Source organism: Taeniopygia guttata, chromosome Z (genome assembly GCF_048771995.1).
Source record: "Taeniopygia guttata chromosome Z, bTaeGut7.mat, whole genome shotgun sequence".
Lineage (NCBI taxonomy): Eukaryota > Metazoa > Chordata > Aves > Passeriformes > Estrildidae > Taeniopygia > Taeniopygia guttata.
The window spans coordinates 40234853-40254158 of NC_133063.1; the positions used below are offsets into that span (position 1 = coordinate 40234853).

Below are 19306 nucleotides of genomic sequence, written 5' to 3' on the forward strand. Positions count from 1 at the left end.
ATTCATCAAAGGTCATCGGGGGCACTTGGATCAAGAGTCCCAGAGAGTCTCACTGTGGCTGAGAGTTTAGCAAGATGTAGATGTTATTATGGCCAAGGAGAGGGGCTGGAGGAAGACAGAGCTGCTCATGTTTTAATATAGATGCCACCAAACTCCAAGCAAACTCTTTCTGTGCTGGCATTTCAGGGGTTACACTCTTTTGTGGTGAGCCACATATTTGATGAAATATGGCCATTTCTGGGGTCCCTCTGACCTGCCTTTGCAATTTGACTTGCAGAAAATACGTATGAAGTCCATGTCCTCACTGGGACTGTGTGGGGGGCTGGGACAGATGCTAATGTCTTCCTGAGCATCTATGGCATGGAAAGAGGAGACACGGGTGAGCGCCAGCTGAAAAGGTCAAATAATCTCAACAAGTTTGAGAAAGGACAGGTAATGCATGAACTCCGCTCACTCAAGAGAGACGGAGACTGGCAGAGTTCTCTTGCTTGACGTGCTGGCCATTCAATACAGTTTCTTCTCACTTCTCTCAAATGTATTTTATTTCTGAAATATATAAAGCAAAATGCCTCAAAACATTTTCCAGGGGAGATTCATTTGAATAATAACCTGAACACAAATTCCATGTTGGAGCCACTTTCTGTGTCTGCTTTGTGTAAGTGTTCTGGTAATAATGCTTCCTTTCAGGAACATTTAAAACTTACAAACTTTAAATTAATATTGGAGAGTATTTTTGGGGAAGTTCAAGCATGTAGATATTTAGATGCAAAAACTATTCTAAATGTTCTACTCAACCAGCCAGGGAATAAAAGCAATATTACAGAGTGTGCTGTAATTACGTTATAATCCAATCCAATTAAAGATGATCTCTTGTATGTTGAGTATTTGATATAAAAAGTTTATGAACAATTAACAAAAATCTACTGTTATAGCCAGGAGTTTTTCAAGGAATAATTCTGAAGAACAAAAAAATTATAGAAACAAAAAGCAGCTGTGGAAAACTTACAATCACAAAAAAAAAAAACCAAAAAAAAAAAAAAAAAAAAAAAAAAGAGTCCTCAGGTTGTTAAATAAGTTGTGAGCTGTGATTTATGAGCTTGGCACTGGTGAAACTGCAACCTGCACATGGTTCTTCATTCAGTGGGAAGAGCGCCAAGCTGCAAATGTAATGCTCCTTACTCTTGGGAGTACAAACCCAAAGTCTACCAACATATTAATCACATTAAGATGTTTAAACTGTTATGATACCAAAGACCATCCTGTCACACTAACACAGTTAATAAATGATCCTCTTGGTTGTGGTAAATGACAAAAGGAAGAAATTCTGAAATATTTGAAATAAAGCATAAGGGCTGTATTTTGAGGCTGTCTTGTGCAGAGCCAGGAGTTGGACTCAGTGATCCTTGTGAATCACTTCCAACTCTGGATATTCTAAGATTCTACACAGACATGTGCAGGAGAATTTCCATGGAGTCAACATGTTTTTTGTCTGGTTCCAGATTCAATCTGTGGGAAAATACAAAGCCTGAAAGGAATTATATTTAGCAGAGAGGATTTAAACTTAAACTGAAACTGGGATGAGGTAAAGAGAGGAGTGAAGAGGGGAGCAGCTCCAGGTCTGTTACTGCCTTGTAGGAGCCAAACATGAGTGTTAATGGGAGACCCCAGAGCTCTGTAGTTATTTTTGCACCCACACAAAGAGTACAAAGAGAACTTACAAATAACTATGTTTTAATGATGAAAAAGATTACCCTTGGCCATTTACTGCCTTTGCTTCTTTCCTGGAAACACAGCCATTTGCCTTTTGCCTCCTGTGCAGGTAGACGTGTTCACCATCAAAGCCATTGACCTGGGTGAGCTGAAGAAGCTGCGGATCCGCCATGATAACTCTGGTGCTAGCCCCAGCTGGTTCCTGGAGAGGGTAGAGATTATTGACCTCAAAGAGAGCACCACGTGAGGAGCCTGTTGTGCCCTTTTCACATGGTCAGGAAAGGGGCCATGTTCTCAAGAGCCTGCAGAGCCATGGGGGAGCAGAGGAGATGCAGGAGGGGATTGTTGCAGCTCCTCACCAGCTTGCAGGGAATGGCCATCCTTTGGGAGCCTTGTGGTCACTGTGCCATGATACAGAGCGTGGGGCCATCCTGATGTATGGGGGTTGCTGTCCCAGCACCTCTGTAATTTGGGAACCAGCAGTGTTTGGAAGGCAGCCTCAGGTTTTTTCTCTTTCTCCGGGGATGAGCTCATCTCTCCCTCCTGGAGCAGAAGCTGCACTCAAGCATTTAGTTTCCCTCACTTTGGAAGTCTCTGAGCTCATGTTTTATTTGCCCTTTCTACTTAATGCAAAGATCTGGGCCAAAAGCAAATTCTGATGTGAGCAAACTCTCATGATTTCCACAGACAGCTGGATGAGCAAAGAATGGGCTGTTCAAAACCTGAAATATATGTTTGCCTTTGAGCTGGAACTTGCTGGAAATCACATGCTTAAAAGTAGCACAATGCTCTGACGGGTGGGGCCACTCTTAAGGATAAAATGGGTTCAGTCTTCATACACGAAATGCCTGGTAGACTGGAAGTCCTTGAAGTTACTGAGCTCTTTCTGGGAGTGAAATTAAAATGAATCAACCATGTGGGGCTGGCAGCCCAGCAACAGTACTTAGCAGGACGTGCTCCCTAAGCTATTTATGGATTTAGCTCCCGCAACACCAGATCTCAAGAATGAAAACAGATGTACTGATCAGCTTTGAGTAATCTTGTTGGTTTTTTTGTTTCTTTTCTTCAAGTAACCTCTGATCTGTGCTTGTTTGTGTTATTAAAGCCTGTGAAGTCCTGTGCAAGCACCAGGTGCTGCTGTCATTTTGTAGGTATTACTTTCCGTGCCAGCGGTGGTTGGCAGTCGAAGAAGATGACGGTCAGATTGCCAGGGAGCTGGTCCCAGTGGATGAAGCATTTGTAAAGAAAGATTCAGAAAATGATGGCCAGTCTCCTGCAACTTTGGGTCTGGAACAGAAAGGTATATGCTGGCCTTGAATTTCTTCCAGTGTGGGGTTGGAAAGGAACCAGGTTGTTAATGCTGTTGAGGGCATTAGCAGTCAGCAGTAGCAGTTACTGTGCTGTAATTTTGCCCCAAAATGAAATTTTCAGGTGTGAATGAAGTGTCAAGTGTGTGTTAGACTGTGAGAAGTGGACCTTCCTCATTTTTAGTGGATTTAATCATCTTGCACTGAAATGCATATTGGTTGCTAATATATAAGGAGTAAATCTCATTCATTTCACATCATGGACAGTAATGGTTAAGTGTTCCAACATGAAACTGAGCAGAAAGAAAACACACCCAGAGAAAGAGAAGGGACCTAAATTAGTTTCACTTTCCATCTTGTTGCTTGTGTCTATTGTCCTCCAAAATAATTTTGCCTCACTTGTAAATAAATTTGCATGGTAACCACTGAGCAGTGACGCACTTCTGGGTTACTGGGACCCAGGTGCTGAGTGCCCAACATTTTCACTGGTTTCTTTTAGAAAGATATGTCTAACTGGAGAGGAAATACTCATTTTTGAAATCTTGAGCTTATAGCAGCTCCATAAAGACCATATTAGACTTTTCCATGAGCTTTTTTCATGAGTTTACTGCACTTGCTAGATGATGGTGCTGTAGAAACATCCCTCCTGATGTCGTTCTGAAAGGTGTGCTTATGATAATGAACGGTATATGTCAGTGTATACATTTTCTGGTATGTCTTATATGCACATGTATTATTTGATGCCAGTGAAATAAAGGGGTGGGGGGTATGTGGATTTTTAAAATGAAATGTTGCAGTCAGAGGCAGCTTTGAGAAGGGTTAGAGGTTCCCAGGAAGCAAATGGGAAGGTTTGAGCACATTTCTTATCTGTAGATATGCAAGCAATGTGCTGAGTGACTGGAGCAGTAGAAGATTCTGCAACCAGATAACCCAGTTCACCTCAGGGGCTACCAGAGCATAGGATAGGCATTAGAGATTGCAGCATGGCTGTGATCAGTCAAAACAAAACTCATACCAAGCACACATTTATGCCAGGAAGAGTAGAGTTAACCTCTGGTCAGATGTCACACTCTTAAATTAAGATATTTTATCTGACAGCTAAATCAACAACATACACTGTGAAAGTGAAAACAGGGGACAAGAAGAATGCTGGGACAGATGCCAACGTTTTCATCATACTCTATGGAAGTAAAGACGATACAGGTATGACTTCAAATTATGGAAAAGGAAAGCAACTCCCTGTTTGACACCTGAAAAGACAGGACATGGTTTCTTGTAATTTTCCCAATACTCATTTCTCACTCTTTTTAGTGCGACTTCATGTTCTCGCAGTTGGTGCACACATCATGGTAACTTGGAGCATGGCACCAGCTGCTGTAAATCATTGCCAAGCTTTGCAATGGTGATTCGTACCAGCTGCTGGTCTAAAGCTTTTAATTTCAATTATAGAAACAGCACAGTTGACTGGGACTACATTATTGAGCAGTGAATGCACTGGATGATTTGCTTTCCTCAGCAATGAATCAGCATGCTCCTGAAACCCAACCCTCCTCTGCCTCTTTGAGTGGCCCAGAAGTATTTAATCAGCTGATGAGCAAATCCTCTTGGAAGCAGCTGAGCTATGTGTGCAGTGGCTGGGACGCCTGTGAGAGTGACAGGGAACTGATGGGTAGCACTGATTTCTTTAGCTGAGAGCATAGCATGACAACATCTTCCCTGTTGCACTGCCAGGGAATCATTCAAGGGAGGAATTCTGTATATTTTGGGTGTTGATACCGACTTGGGCTCAGACGGAGGGACAAAGCTCAGATCTTGAGATGAAAAGCCAGTTTTTGCATTTTAGCCACTTCCCTCATTCCACTGTTGACATTCCCAGAGGATTTGTTTCACATGCTGAAAAATGTCCTTTTGCATCGCCACAACAGGGATAGTCAGCCTAAAGGCCTCAAAGAGTAACAAGAACAAATTTGAGCGTGGGAAGGTAGATGAGTTTACAGTGGAGTCTGTGGACATTGGAGACCTGAAAAAAATCAAGATAGGCCATGACAATAAAGGTAAGATAATCTGCTCTGTAATGCAGTGTTTCTAGTGCACTGGGTGTGTTGCTGTATAAAATAATCTGCCTCCAGTACCTCAAACGTAATTTAGCTTTTGGTGACAGATCCTTGCTGTCACTGTGCTGCTACTATCTATGCTGCTGATTGCATTCCCGTGTGACACTAGGAGCTCAGTGGTGCCAACTTGCTTTGCATCCTCTCCCTCTGCAAGAGTCCTTATGGTTCTACAGCCACATCTTTAGCGAGATTTCACAGGTACCACCAAACCTCATATTTGTTTTTATTGCGTGTGACCCATAGACTTGTTTCACTTCTTCACTAAGTTTTTGGTGGTATTTTGATCATCAAGTCTTGGCTGATTTTTAGACAGAATTCTGTGTATCTGCTACAAACAAGGGAGGCAGTGGAGCTATGAATGGATCTCTTCCCCTATGGGTCATTAAGTGACAAGTTTGTTGCTAACTGCTCTGTACTATTACAGAGGCCAATTGAAAGTGATGCAGCAATTAGCATTTCCATGTGCACATCTTTAGCCTGACACTTACAGAAATGTGAAGCATTTTACCTCAGTCCTGGAGAACTGCATCCAATGCTCTTTATGCCATATATTCTGCATTACCTTTGGCAAAAGACTGAAAGATTTGTTTCTCAGAGGTCTGGCGTGCAATGATTCATTTGCTGCTGTCTGCAAAGGCTTCGTGAGTTATTCACTGTTATCTTTCCACCACAGGTAATTCAACTGGCTGGTTCCTGGAATGGGTGGAGATTGATGCCCCATCCGTGGGACAGTGTCTCAAGTTTCCTTGTGGCCGCTGGCTGGATAAATCGGAGGATGATGGAGCTGTTGAGAGAATTATATTCCCTGCAGAACTGCAGACAATAGAGTATATCCCATGTGAGCAGAATGCCATTTCCCCAGGATACCCCCATCATTACAGAAGATAAAATCTTACTATCTCATGCAGTTTTATAGGTTTCACCTCTCCCTTGAACTGGCTTTGGGAAATTTAAAAGTACATCACATGCCAAGTATTCAAATTACTACAAGAAAGTTCCACTGAGTGCTCTAGATTAACATTACTGCATTTGCCAAATCAGAGAATCATTAGGAGTCATGTGGATGTGGATGATTGTCTTTTTCTTCTTATTTCCCCATCCCCTCCAAGTCCTCTGCTCATTTCAAGCTGTCTTTCTTGTCTCCAGTTTCCCTTTGATCTTGCTGCATTCCAATATTGCCATTTCTGGTACCAAAGCAGACATTCTGGTCTCACTTCCAAGTCTTAGTTTTTCCAGTGCCTTTGGTTTTGCACACTCTTGCTAAAAGACCTTCTTCCAGAGTTTCCAGTGTGGTGCTTTTCTAGAAGTGTTGTACCAGTCTGCCTCTTTTGCTGTCCTCCAATTTTTCCTTACTCTTCACTCCTCTCCAAATTAATGTTTTGGGTAAACATTACCCCTACTCAGCTCCTTCTGAGTACAAGCTCAAGTCTCTTATGGCAACTCAAACTCTTTCATTCTGGAAACTTCTTTTCCTGTTTGCAGAATACTGAGGATCAGATACTAAGGTTTTGTTGAAATAAATGAAATATTTTGCTTACTTTTTAGCCCTCTCCCTTCTCATGCTCCCCTTTCTTAAGGATCTTTGACAGTGTGCAGAGTAGGGCCCTGGCACTGTATTTGACTTGTCCCTCTCTGATGTGCTTTATTTCAAGTGGTTGATGAATTTTGCTCACTGTTAGGGCACTGTCAGAACTGCCTTTTCCTTACATTGGGTTAGATGCCACAATGATGAGGGATGAGGTCTGACACCTGGGAGTTGATTTTCTGACAGTTTCCTCCTGGGTCATTCATAAGAAGCACTAAAAAATTTCACGCTGAGGCTGTCTCATCTCTCATCCCCAGTGTGTACACTGAAGGTATCAAAAGCCTTGTGGCCTGCAGTTCTTTATTTAGATATCAAAATGTAGAGCTGCCCAAACTCACTTTCTCTGCCTCAATTTCCTTCTTCACAAGTAGTTGTGAGAATAACCACATGGAAGGCCATCAGCTGTTTTGCCGCCTCCTTTTTTATTCTGGAGACAGAGGTTCATGTTGAAGGTCCCTCCCGTGTTCAGATCCCCATTCCCTGCAGTCTGTAAGCTGAAATAATTTCTTCTCTGAGGATCTGCCATTGTCATGTCTTTGTGCTTCACCCATTCTTTGACCAAGGTATTTTTATTTTTCACATCTAACCTTCTGTATCCAATCTCTGTGGAGCAAAAGAAAGGATTCTCTTTGCTCCCTTCTGCATTTTTGTCAGTCCAATGGAAGGAAAAGTAGATTCACTTTTCCTGAAAGAACTGAAAGGGACCTTAAACCTCATACAGTGCCACCCCCTGCCATGGGTAGGGACATCTTCCACTATGCCAGGGTGCTCTAAGCCCCATCCAGCCTGGCCTTGGACACTTCCAGGGATCCAGGGCCAGCCACAGCTTCTCTGGGCACCCTGTGCCAGGGCCTGCCCACCCTCCCAGACAGAAATTCCTTCCCAATATCCCATCTGTCCCTGCCCTCTGGCAGTGGAACCCATTCCCTGTGTCCTGTCCCTTCCTGCCTTGTCCCCAGTCCCTCTGCAGCTCTCCTGGAGCCCTTTCAGGCCCTGGCAGGGGCTCTGAGCTCTCCCTGGAGCCTTCTCTTGTGCAGGTGAACAGCCCCAGCTCTGCCAGGCTGGCTCCAGACCTCAAGCTCTTGGAGCATCTCCATGGTCTCCTCTGGACTGTCTCCAGCAGCTCCATGTCCCCTTTAAGCTGAGGATCCCAGAGTTGGATGAAGTATTCCATGTCTTTCTGTGTCTGAAAAAATAAATTGATTAATAGTTGCAGTGATACCTTTTATAGGATTGAATATAACCCAGAGACTCAACACATGCTTCTGGTCTGTTTTTTCCATGTTATTCCAATCAATATATATTTTGATGCAGATGTTGACTATATAATTTATTAATACTTCTGAATATTTTAATGATGTAGGAGCTTCTGGCATGCTCTGCCTTTGAGCACATAGTTCATGTTATACTGATTTTTGTCAGCAGTCCACATCCAGCCTTTGGAAACAGTCAGGTCTCTCTGGCAAATATTTTGCACCAGGCCTGCTGTCAGCTTAGGCTTTTTCACCATTTGAACCATCCCCACTGCGCTGTTTACGACATTCCGGTTTCCTAGCAATTAACCTGTGGGTTCCAGTTTGCCAGAGGTAACTAAACTGGCTTGATTTGTTTTATGATCACTCGTGCCAGAATTGTTTCATGATGAAAACATGTCATCCATAGTCCAATTAAAATCATCCCTGTGGGGATACAGCTTTAAAAGTGCCATGTAAATGAAATGGGCATCTGACAGCTGAAAGTTGTGCTGTTGATGACCTTGTTAGGGTGCTGCTTTGCTGATTCAGTTCTAAGCTGATGTTAATATTCAAGCAACAAGAGCAAGTGCTACAGCCTTCAGCAAGAGAGGATAATTTTTAATTCATAATGCATAGTGTGTGATTTTTGGTATGCAGGATTCTCCCTCCACCTCCCCACACCTAACCGCTCCTCCCCCCCTCCTCCCCCCCCACCTTCTTACATTCTAGGGAAACTATTCCAGTTTACTTGCAGCACAGCAGAGCAGATTTCACTGGCTTGGGCAGGAAGAATATTGAGTATCTCCAGACCGACTTTCTGTGGAAGAAAACTTCTTTATCTGTGGCCTCCTGAGAGCTGTATTTAGAGAGCCTAAGATTTTTATGAATCATTAGTCTCTTACATGGATAATCAGAGTTACTCCAACAGTAATAGAGGTGGTGCTGGGAGCCTTTTCTCTACCCTAACAGGGATGCTGAGTCTGAAACATAGTGTATGCTGCTATAATGTAATGATCAAAAACTACTGAAGATGTGGCAGAGTAGTAGGGTGAGAATGACAAACAGCTGACAAGATAGTAGTGAGGGATGGGAAAGGATGGAGGATTTTTAGGGATGCATGAGAGAGGGATGGGCAGGAGCATATCGTGGCAGTGGCAGAATTGTGTTGAAGGCTGTGCTTATGGGTAGTGGGACTGTGGGAAAGTGTCTTCCTGAGGCAGGAGAGGTCTCTGCAGAGCTGTTCAGTGATGCCCAGGTCTTACCTGGTGTTTTGATTTCAGAAAGGATTTAAAGGACTTTGGGACAGGATACTGTTTGCCAGATTGCACACCTAACATCACATGTGCTCATGGCAATGGAGTGTCTGAATTGCCATCATGGTAATTTGGTCATTCACAGGCTGGATTTGGGGAGTGATTAGCAAGAAAATGCCTTCATTCCTTGATAAAGTGTTTCTTTAGACTGTACTGACTTTATTGATTACATCTGGAGATGCACACACTTGTCTGATGAACAGGCATCTAAACCTATGTTTCTTACTACATGAGCTGAACAAAATCTCACCTTGAAAACTGAGGATATCTTCAGCAAATCCATAGCAGGGCCAGGAACAGGGCCCCTGTTACCACATTCCTTATTCTTGAGCAAGTCTGAGTCATGCTCCAGCAGGACTCAGGACTGAGAAGCCATGAAGGTAGAATAGAACAAAAGGAGGCATCAGATTTTGGGGTCATGGGACATTCTGGAGAAACCACAGGAAAAGACTAGGGGAGTATTTATGGTCTTGAACATTACTGTTCTGCATTCACATGACTCTGGGTTGTAATTTAACCTGTTTGCCTCAGTGTTTCAGGGGAGGTGGTACCAAGCGAAAAATGGAACAGATAAATTATTAACTTCCTTATGATGGATTTTTGTCATCTGTTTAGTGATAGAAATATTAGGACTTTTTTATAAATAAGACTATCTTGAATATTTTTCACTGCCTCCATCTTCCTAAATGTTGAAAAATTTGCAAATTCATGTTTTGCTTTAACTCTTGAGCTGTTATTTCAGTAACTTTGGATGGCAAGTATACTGAATGTCATATGATTAACCTAAAAACTTAGTACAGCTCATATCAACTCATATCAAGGTCAATTTACTTTATAAAGAAAAGGAATTTCCTTATGAAAGGAAATTCCCCTTGGATTCCCATAGGACTGACCAACTTGATAATCTAACTGACCACAAGTGTGTGATTGCTGTCCTCTCCTCTTTCACTGTTGAGATTTATAACCCATTTTTTGTTTCACTATTTTTTTTGTTAGTTACATTGCTATGCTGGCTCCTAACTCCTTTTGGCTTGTTTCTGTTTTCTGTCATTTCCTAAACCAGTTGTTCCTTACGAGATCACAGTGTACACCAGTGATATTTTTGGAGCTGGCACAGATGCAGATGTCTTCATTGTTCTCTATGGAAGTGATGGGATTTGCACTCAGCAAAAATCCCTGTGCCTCAACAAGAGAGAGCAAAGGATGTATTTTGAAAGGAATTCAGTGAATCAGTTCATCGTGGAGGTAAGATTGAAGCATGGGGAGCACTGGGGAGCATGCAATGGTCAGGAATAGACACCCTCAGTCCTCTCTATTCTTGTACTGTGAAACCATCAAATTTATCTAAGCAACAGAAAATGCTTTAATAACGCCTGAGATGAGTTTTGGAAAGGTGTGGGAGGTCACAAAATGAGGAAGGTCATATCAACCTCTGCCCTTCCCTCCTCTTCATTACCTGCATTGGCATCAAGGATTTGTTTCCAGGCTCAGGAAGGGCCAGAGGTCATTTCTAAAATGACAGTGAGAGTGGAAATCCTGACCAGGGTGTGCCACCACTGCTCTGCTCCTCACTGGTCTCACCCAGCTCAGTCACTGCTGCTCTGCTCTGGGCTGGAGCAGCCTCACTTTGAGTGCTGAGGGCACTTTTGGGTGCCACAGCATAAAAAAAGACATTAAACTATTAGGGAGCATCCAAAGAAAGCCACAAGGATGGTGATGGGCCTTGAGGTGAAGCTGTGTGAGGAGCATTGGGTCTGCTCAGCTGGAGAAGAGGAGACCGAGAGGAGACTCCACCGCAATTCCAACTTCCTCAGAAGTTGGAATTGTGGTGGAGGGGCAGAAGTTGGAAGAGGAGGGGCAGACACTGATCTCTGCACTTTCATGGGCAGACAGGACTTGAAGAAACAGCATGGAGGGAAGGTTTAGGTGGGATATCAGGGAAAGGTTTTTCCCCCAGAGGGTGCCGGGCACTGCCCAGGCTCCCCACGGAATGAGCATATTCTCAAGGCTGCCAGGACTCCAGGAGTGTTTGGACAGCGCTGCCAGGGATGCCCAGAGTGGGATTGTTGGGGTGTCTGTGCAGGGACAGAAGCTGGGCTCTGATCCTTGAGGGTCCCTTCCAGCTCCAGGGTGTTCTGTGATTTTGTGATTCTCTTGCAGTTTGCAATACTTAGAAGCATAGTGATTTTTCTTCTGTATCCTCAGACAAAGAAACCATTTCTTTGCTGTAGACAATGTGATTTTTGAATACCCAGGCTAACTTTTTGAAAGATCTTACCAAGTATTTCCTGAAGTGTTTGCACAACTGTATGCAAACAATAAACCAGTGCACATCAAATAGAAGGCTCATTTGCATCCAGAGTATTAAGCAATTCCTATTTACAGTATATTCCTATTTCTGAGAACTTTTAAGAGGCAAAAAATACAGGCAGACCTGCTCTGGATTATCCTGTTGATGCTGCTCCATGCCCTTCCCTTCCCTTCTTGGCTACACCACCACCACTGACTTCATAGAGGATCTTACAGTTTCTCTCTGTTTTGAGTCTGGTTTTGTTTTTGTAATTGAAGAGAAATTTTAAACCAATTCTTAAAATACTTGCATCCCACATTGTTGTTATATGTCATGAATCATAAAATAAATCCCCAGTGTGATTCCTTTAAAACAAAGAATAAAACTTATTTCTGTGGAATATCCACACAATTTTTCAGAGTAGAGGTTGCATTAATCCACAGGTACAAATCTTAAACTGAGTGTTCTGGTAAAGTCTTTCTTACATAAGATTTATTTCAATTTTAGTGAAATCTGAAACATCACTACTTTTCTTAGATTAAGTGAAAGAAAATGCAGTGTGTTCTGCTGATTTATAACATCATATTAACCTGTCCCCAAACTTCATTCTCACTTCACCAGTTCCTCTTTCTGCAGGAGATGGGAACAAAGCAAAATATATTTTTCTTTCACCTGCTTCTGCAGAGCCATAATTTGGAGTGCAACAGACCCTGAAAACAATTTGGGGGGTTTCAGAAAACACAAACTGGGAATTGTCTGTTCTCTTTGTGGTTTTACCTCCCTCTATAATTTTGTATTTTTCAAAAGAGGCACAAAAGATTAGAGATTGCTCCTAGCTGTGCTTCCAAGTGATTATTTGCTGGAGATGCCTTGAGCAGGGTAAAGCCCACTTCTTCTTTAACATGGATCTTGACTGCTCAAGCATAATTTTATTGCTACGTATTGATTAAAAGTCTCATTGAAAGATGAGTATTTGGACAGGACAAAAGAGGAAAAATAATTTTTTCCCTAATGTATACTTGTGTGCATGTGTGTGAGTTTTAGAAATGAGTTTGGATTGTTTAGTTATTTTGTGGTGAATCTTATGCAACTCAGTGTTCTACTTGCAAAAGTTTGAAGCCAGCCTTAGGTGTTTGAAGGCCAGCTCCACAAAAGTTTGCACCAGAATAACCAAAAGCTAATACTTAGGAGCAAATTTCAGTTTTTCCTGTTCAAGCCTTTGAAAGGGAAGTGAATTAAAAGTAATGCACTAGCAACAAATTACTCAATTAATCAGGCGAGGCATAAAAACCCAGTAGCAACTTCTTAAGGCAGTCATCCTGTTGGCTTTCTCAGAATGGCATTGGGATTCTATGGCAGAAGAGGAGAGATAATATAAAATGCCAGGCTGTTTGTATAGTATTTTTATTCTTTCAGTATTAAGAGAGTGTACACAAGTGTAATTGATTTTAAAAGAGCAATTTAAAATGCAGCTGCATTGCAGTTTCATAGAATCACAGAATCAGTTAGGCTGGAAAAGACTTCTGAGATCATTGAGTCGAGCCTGTGACTGCTCCCCACCTTGTCACCAGACCAAAGCACTGCGGACCACATCCAGTCACTCCTTGAATACCTTCAGGGACAGTGGCTATACCACCTCCCTGGGCAGCTCATTTCAATGTCTGATCATCCTTTCTGTGACTAATTTCTTCCTAATGTCCAAACTAAACCTCCCCACAGCCTAGGACTGTGTCCTCCTCCTGTCCCTGTTCCCTGGGAGCAGAGCCCGATGCCCCCAGCTGTTCCCTCCTGGCAGGGAGATGTGCAGAGCCACAAGGTCCCCCTGAGCTTCCTTTTCTCCAGGCTGAGCCCCTTTCCAGCTCCCTCAGCCCCTCCTGGGGCTCCAGCTCCCTTCCCCAGCTCCCTTCCCTGCCCTGGACATGCTCCAGCCCCTCCATGTCCGTCTTGAATTGAGGGATGCAGAACTGGATACAGCACTTCAGATGATGCCTCACCAGTGCCTCACAAGTGTAGGGAAATTTTTTAAACAATTGCCTTAATTCCCACTCATTCTTCTCATGCAGAGAAGCCTAAGGTGCAGGACTCTTGCTGTACAAGCAGACCTTTCTCATATAGAGGGCAATTTATACAGAGCAAGGTTCTCTCCATTTTGGAGCAGAAGTCCAGGAAAACCTTTAGCCAAAATGCAAATTAGGGCGTAACTCCAGAGGCGGCCACAGAGCTGCTGCCAGGGCTGGAGCCCCTCTGCTCTGGAGCCAGCCTGGCAGAGCTGGGGCTGTTCACCTGCACAAGAGAAGGCTCCAGGGAGAGCTCAGAGCCCCTGCCAGGGCCTAAAGTGGTCTTCCAAAACAGAGTGAAGGACTTTTTATATAAGCAGATAGTGACAGAATAAGGGGCAATGATATTAAACTGCCAAAAGGCAGGGTTAGATGGGATATTGGGAAGGAATTCTGCCCTGTGAGGGTTATGAAGCCCTGGCACAGGTTTTCCAGAGAAGCTGTGGTTGCTCCATCCCTGGAAGTGTTCAAGGACAGGGCTTGGAGCCCCCTGATCTAGTGGTCAAGTGAAAGGCATCCCTGCCCATGGCAGGAGGGTGGAATGGGCCGATCTTTGTGGTCCCTTTGAACCGAAACAATTCTAGGATTTCATTTTATGATTCTAGAATTGACATCAGCACTAATATTTTCTCCCCTGGGAGTTCAACAGCCTGGAAAAATATGAAATAAAGTAGAGAAGTGATGTCTCAAAGATCGCAACTTGTTCACACTATAATATTTCCCCTTTTAAAATTTTTTTGGTGTTCTGTTTGTTTGTCTTTGGTGTTTGTTTCTTTGTTTGCTTTTCTGTAGCTGGAGGACGTTGGTGACATTATTGAAAAGATTCGCATAGGACATAAGGGCGGAGGTCTGAACTCAGGGTGGCACTTGGACCGTGTGACAATTCGGAGGCTGCTGCCAAATGGGAAGGTAGGCTGTGAATCGCAGCACATCCCCAGGAGACGCCACTTCCATCTCTCAGATTGCATCTTCTGTGTACAAAGTGTGATTAACAGTGAAAAACGGCTGGTGCGCTAAAGTTGCTGGAGCCTGGGGATCTGGGTACAACAAATGTGTGTTATCATGTTTTGTTCTTGAAATGTTGATTATAAGGCTCTGCAATAATTACTTTTTTTAAAGCTTCGTGTGTTCATGTGTACTTTTGTTTTGAGGGATCATAGGGAAGGGAGTGGAAACTGGTGTACTATTTTAAAATTAAAAAGTATTGTTGCCAAACGTGGATTAGAAACAATTTTGTCAGTCTCATAATCCTGGAAGAAAAAAATGCAAGGAGCTAGTACAATTAAGGCATGTAAAATGCCTCTCTGTGCAACTCCCTGAATCATATTAAAAAGTCAAGATAGATGGTAGGAATTTTTGCTGTTCATGTGAACAAGATTAACACAGTACAATCAAATTCGTCACCTTGATCCTGTCCACGTAAGAAAGTGTCCCTCAGCTGTGCTCTCAGATGCTGGCTACAGCAATAGGGATGAATCTGGCTCTGAGGAAGTTCAAAAAAAAATCACCTCTTCAGGGCCAGATCAGAATTAAAGCAGTAGCTACATTGAAGACCTGGACTCTTTCTCTTATTCCAAAGGGATGTCAGCCTCTATTTCCCCTCAGGTCTGCCCACTCCTCAGGTGACTTCTGATACCAAGATCAAAAACAGCTTGTTCAGTCATGGTGAACCCACTTCTCACCTTGCTTCCTCCTTCAAAATTTACAGGATATGTTTTATTCTCTTTTCTACACAATCAACACACATGTCTTCTTCCTTCCTCCCATAGAACCCTCCTCACTATAGAATTGTTTCTGGGATTGTTTAGATTTGAAGAAGAACTGCGAGATCATCAAGTCCAACCATTCCCCCAGCACAGCCAAGGCCACCACTGACCCATGTCCCAAAGTGCCCCATCCACACAGTTTTTAAATCCCTCCAGGAATGGGGACTTCTCTACTGCCCTGGGCAGCTCTGCCAGGGCTGGACAATCCTTTCTGGGAAGAATTTTTTCCCAATATCCAGTTTAAATCTTTCCTGGTGCACCTTGGGGCTGTTTCCTCTCCTGCTGTCCCTTGTTCCCTAGGAGTAGAGCCCAACCTCCACCTGACCTACTGCCAAGGAGCTGTGCAGAGTGAGATGATCTCCCATTTCCGTCCTCCTGAATGAGCTTCTTCACAAGCCAATACCCTCAGCTTGCTCCTCATTATCATCTTTTTGCCAGTCTGACATTATCAGACTCTCAGTGTATGGCCTAACCCTTGCCTAGCTTCCTTGGGTTAATGAAACATTGTTTTCAGAGATATTGTTATTGGTCACAGGCTGGAGAAGATGAAGAGGAGGGCACCCAAATGTGTGGAAACCAAGGGAAAAGAGGTTCCTGGGCTGCCTTTTTCTGCACTGACCTTGAACTGAGCACTTTGAGAGGCCCATGAGAGCTCTGTCTTGGGTGCTCCTCAATTTGCTAAGAGAGGGTCTGGGGGCTGCACCCCCCCCTCAGTCACTGCAGCAGCTTTGAAGGGCGGGTGGGGAGGAACCTGAGGGTGGAGGAAGGGAGGAAAGCCCTGAACGACTTGGGAATGGAGAGATTTACAATTCTGCTGATCTTTTGATTATGGCATGGGAAAAAAAGTAGAAAGCAGAGCACTGCATGATGCCGCTGATCAGCCGCAGGATATTATGACTTGCCACAGGATAGCAATATGCTGCCAGCGCTTCTAAAAGCTGTGCTACCTGATTAGACTGCTAAGATGTGTCTAGATGTATCTGTAGAGCTGCAAAAGAAAAATGAGGTCAGTAACTTTTCAGATTAAATTGAAAGCACTTGGGTAGGAAACTAGGATTGTTGTGTGCTGAAAAAAATGCCTTGGCGTGCCAATTATATTTGATAATTATATTTCATTTGTTACAACTTGGAGAAGGGAAAAACACTGACTTTTAACACACTATCATACACTGCTTCTAGCTTAGGTCCAGACTCAGATTCTAACAAATTCTGTTCATGGCTGCAAGAGGATTTTACTATTGGTAATGTAAACCAGTGCACTTTACATCACTTAAATATAAATACAATCACTAACAGGGAAACCCCAATAAAAACTGTGGCAATGGCATGGTGATTATCAATAATGAGACAATTAAGTCTTGCAGTAAGTGCACATTATGCCCCACTGTGCTGTCACTCCAGTCCCTCGATATCTTATTACCAAATAAATATTGTTTGCATCAATGGCCCATACAGCCAGCAGTGTGAAATGTTCAGGGGCTGTTGAAAGCTTCAGTGAGAAATGCGACTGAAGTGGGATCTCTATCAGGAGGAGAGAGTTCCAGCACTGAAGCATCGTTCTGGAAAGCCCTCTCTTCCCAGCCTGCAGGTGTGGAGATAAGCACTGTTCATCAGCTCAGTGTACAGTGAGATAATACAGGTTAAGTGGTCAGACAGTCAGAGCAGAAATGAGGAAGCAGGAATTATTAGGTGCTGTATGCTGCTTGTATAGCATAAATAACACTTGAAAGTAAAAGATGTGAAATCACCTGAAGTTCTGCTGGTTTATTTTGACACCATTTTGTATGCCAAGCTCAAATCTCCTCCTGGAGTTAAATATCTCTGTCTGGGGTTAAACAGCAGAGCTGCAGGGAGCAGCAGAGGGGAGGAGAATTGGTATTTCATTAACAGCAGAAGATTTGGGCTGTGTGTACTCCAAGTGTGATTCTGCTGCAGGTTCGAAACATGCTGTCACACAAGCCCCTTGTTGGGGCTCTGCTCCCACAGACCAGCTTCCCTGGGATCTTTGGGTGGTGACACTGTGGCCTGTTCATTCCAGGTTACTGTGATCAGAGTGCTCATCTGCTCTTGGGTGCACAGATTATTCCTCCCCTGTGGTGGTGTCAGGGAGGGCAGGATCTGCAGTTTCAGGCTGTAATATACAGTCACAACAATGTTCAAGACTTCTACAGTGAGATCTATTCCCTTCCCTTACCATGTATTAATATTTAACATTTAAATAGCAAAAGTAGCAATGAAAGGGCCCTGTATTGGCTTGATAAGTAACCACAGCAGAGTAATTAAGGTGGAAATTATTCATAAAGGGTGTTAACAGGAGGGCTGGTGAGGGACTTTGGACAAGGGGTGGAGGGACAGGACAAGAGGGAATGGCTTCAGATTGACAGAGGGCAGGGTATTACATATTAGAAAGAAATTCTTGGCTGTGAGAGTGGGGAGGCCCTGGCACAGGTTTCTCAGAGAAGCTGTGGCTGCTGCCCCTGGATCCCTGGGAGTGTCCAAGGCCAGGCTGGACAGGGCTTGGAGCACCCTGAGACCCTGAGATAGTGGAAGGTGCCCCTGCCACCCGTCTGGAATTCTGTTAACATCCATTGGTATATTATATATGAAAGTGATGCCACACGGTATGCTGGAAAGAGCAGGAAGCCCCTGTGAAGGGTAAGAGATAAATTATGAGTTTCAGTAAAGACAGGGCCTTTTATTTTCTGAATTTATTTACTGTGAGATTAAAACTAACTTCCTTTTTTTTTTTTTTTTTTTTTTTTTTTTTTTCTCTTCAGACTTGTGGCCTCTGTGTCTTGCATGGTGGCTCATGCTCCTCTCTTCATGGGGTCATAGCCTGGGATGCCCAGCACACAGAAAGCTCCCTGCATGTTATCATCTTGGAGGCCTTATGGGAGTCTGTTCTTAATGAATAGTCTGGGATTAATTTTGTTTACCAAGTGGAAAACACATGTTCTATTGGTTTTTTTTCTGTTTGATGATATAAATCATATTTGTTTCCACCAAAGTGAAGTCAAAACAAAAGATAAAAATTAAGTCATTATTTTTCTCCTGGTATTGCTTGTATGGGAATTGACTAGAACCCCTTGAGTCACAGAATTGTAGGCAAAATCATTAAGAAAAAAAAAAGAAAAAGAAAAAGCCCTACTGGCTTCAAAGAAAATGCTGCCTCAATTAGGGTTGAAGAGGAATTGCAGAGTCTCAGTAAAGTACAGCTTCAGCAGGAATGGTTCAGCGCTGATTAAGAATTTACGAGTTTTAATGCTGGGAAGGGCAGAGATCTGCTGGATCATACATCCACTCACACAAAACCACTGGGAATTCTGCTTACTTCTGCACGTTCAGTGCTTCTTCTGAGAGCCCTCAGACATCCTCTTTCTGGAGGAAGTACATTTCTGTGTACTATTTTAGGTCTGCCTCTACATGAGTTGAAAATCCTTGCCTGCATGTCAGAGTGTTTTCAAAGGGGAAAGGCTAGCATGTGTTCATGTTTTGAAGAGATTTCCTTGTCATATTTACTCCAGGGCTCAGAAACTGTCACATTTCCATGTGAAAGATGGCTTGCAAAATCTGAAGACGATGGCGAGACTGTCAGAGAACTGGTGCCATCTGATATTTTTACTGAAAAGCTCATGAAGGATGGGACACTCAAGCAGATAGAGGAAGAAGTTGAAGACCCTTTAGAAGGTAATATAATCCTAGGAGTAGGTAGGGATGATTTGTCTGATTTTTTGGATTAAGACATTTGGATGTGTGGTTCAGTGCCATGCTGGTACAACTGTTCACTTCCCTTTCCCTTCCTGTTCTGTACTTCTCTCACTCCTGGAGCACTTCTGTGCAAAAACAACATTATTTTCCTCTGGGGCTTTTAAGAACCTGTCACAGACACCCTTCCACACCCATAGTTTCCATATCTCCTCTGATTCCTA

The 19306-nt window shown here is 43.3% G+C and overlaps 1 protein-coding gene across 6 annotated transcripts in view; it reads left to right on the plus strand.

Moving 5' to 3' along the window:
* The window catches only part of LOXHD1 (lipoxygenase homology PLAT domains 1), a 165223-nt gene that overhangs the window by 91690 nt on the left and 54227 nt on the right, over positions 1-19306 (plus strand). For 2 of the 6 annotated variants that reach the window (XM_030258491.4, XM_072922261.1), the window contains 9 exons: positions 278-432; positions 1820-1953; positions 2862-3010; positions 4116-4220; positions 4943-5071; positions 5805-5969; positions 10328-10509; positions 14404-14520; positions 18902-19064. In XM_030258491.4, the coding sequence (XP_030114351.4) occupies positions 278-432; positions 1820-1953; positions 2862-3010; positions 4116-4220; positions 4943-5071; positions 5805-5969; positions 10328-10509; positions 14404-14520; positions 18902-19064 (1299 nt within the window). Of the gene's footprint in view, positions 1-277; positions 433-1819; positions 1954-2861; positions 3011-4115; positions 4221-4629; positions 5072-5804; positions 5970-10327; positions 10510-14403; positions 14521-18901; positions 19065-19306 lie in introns of those variants that run through there. The other 4 variants (XM_072922262.1, XM_041711229.2, XM_032744268.3 and 1 more) reach the window with 4 other exon arrangements.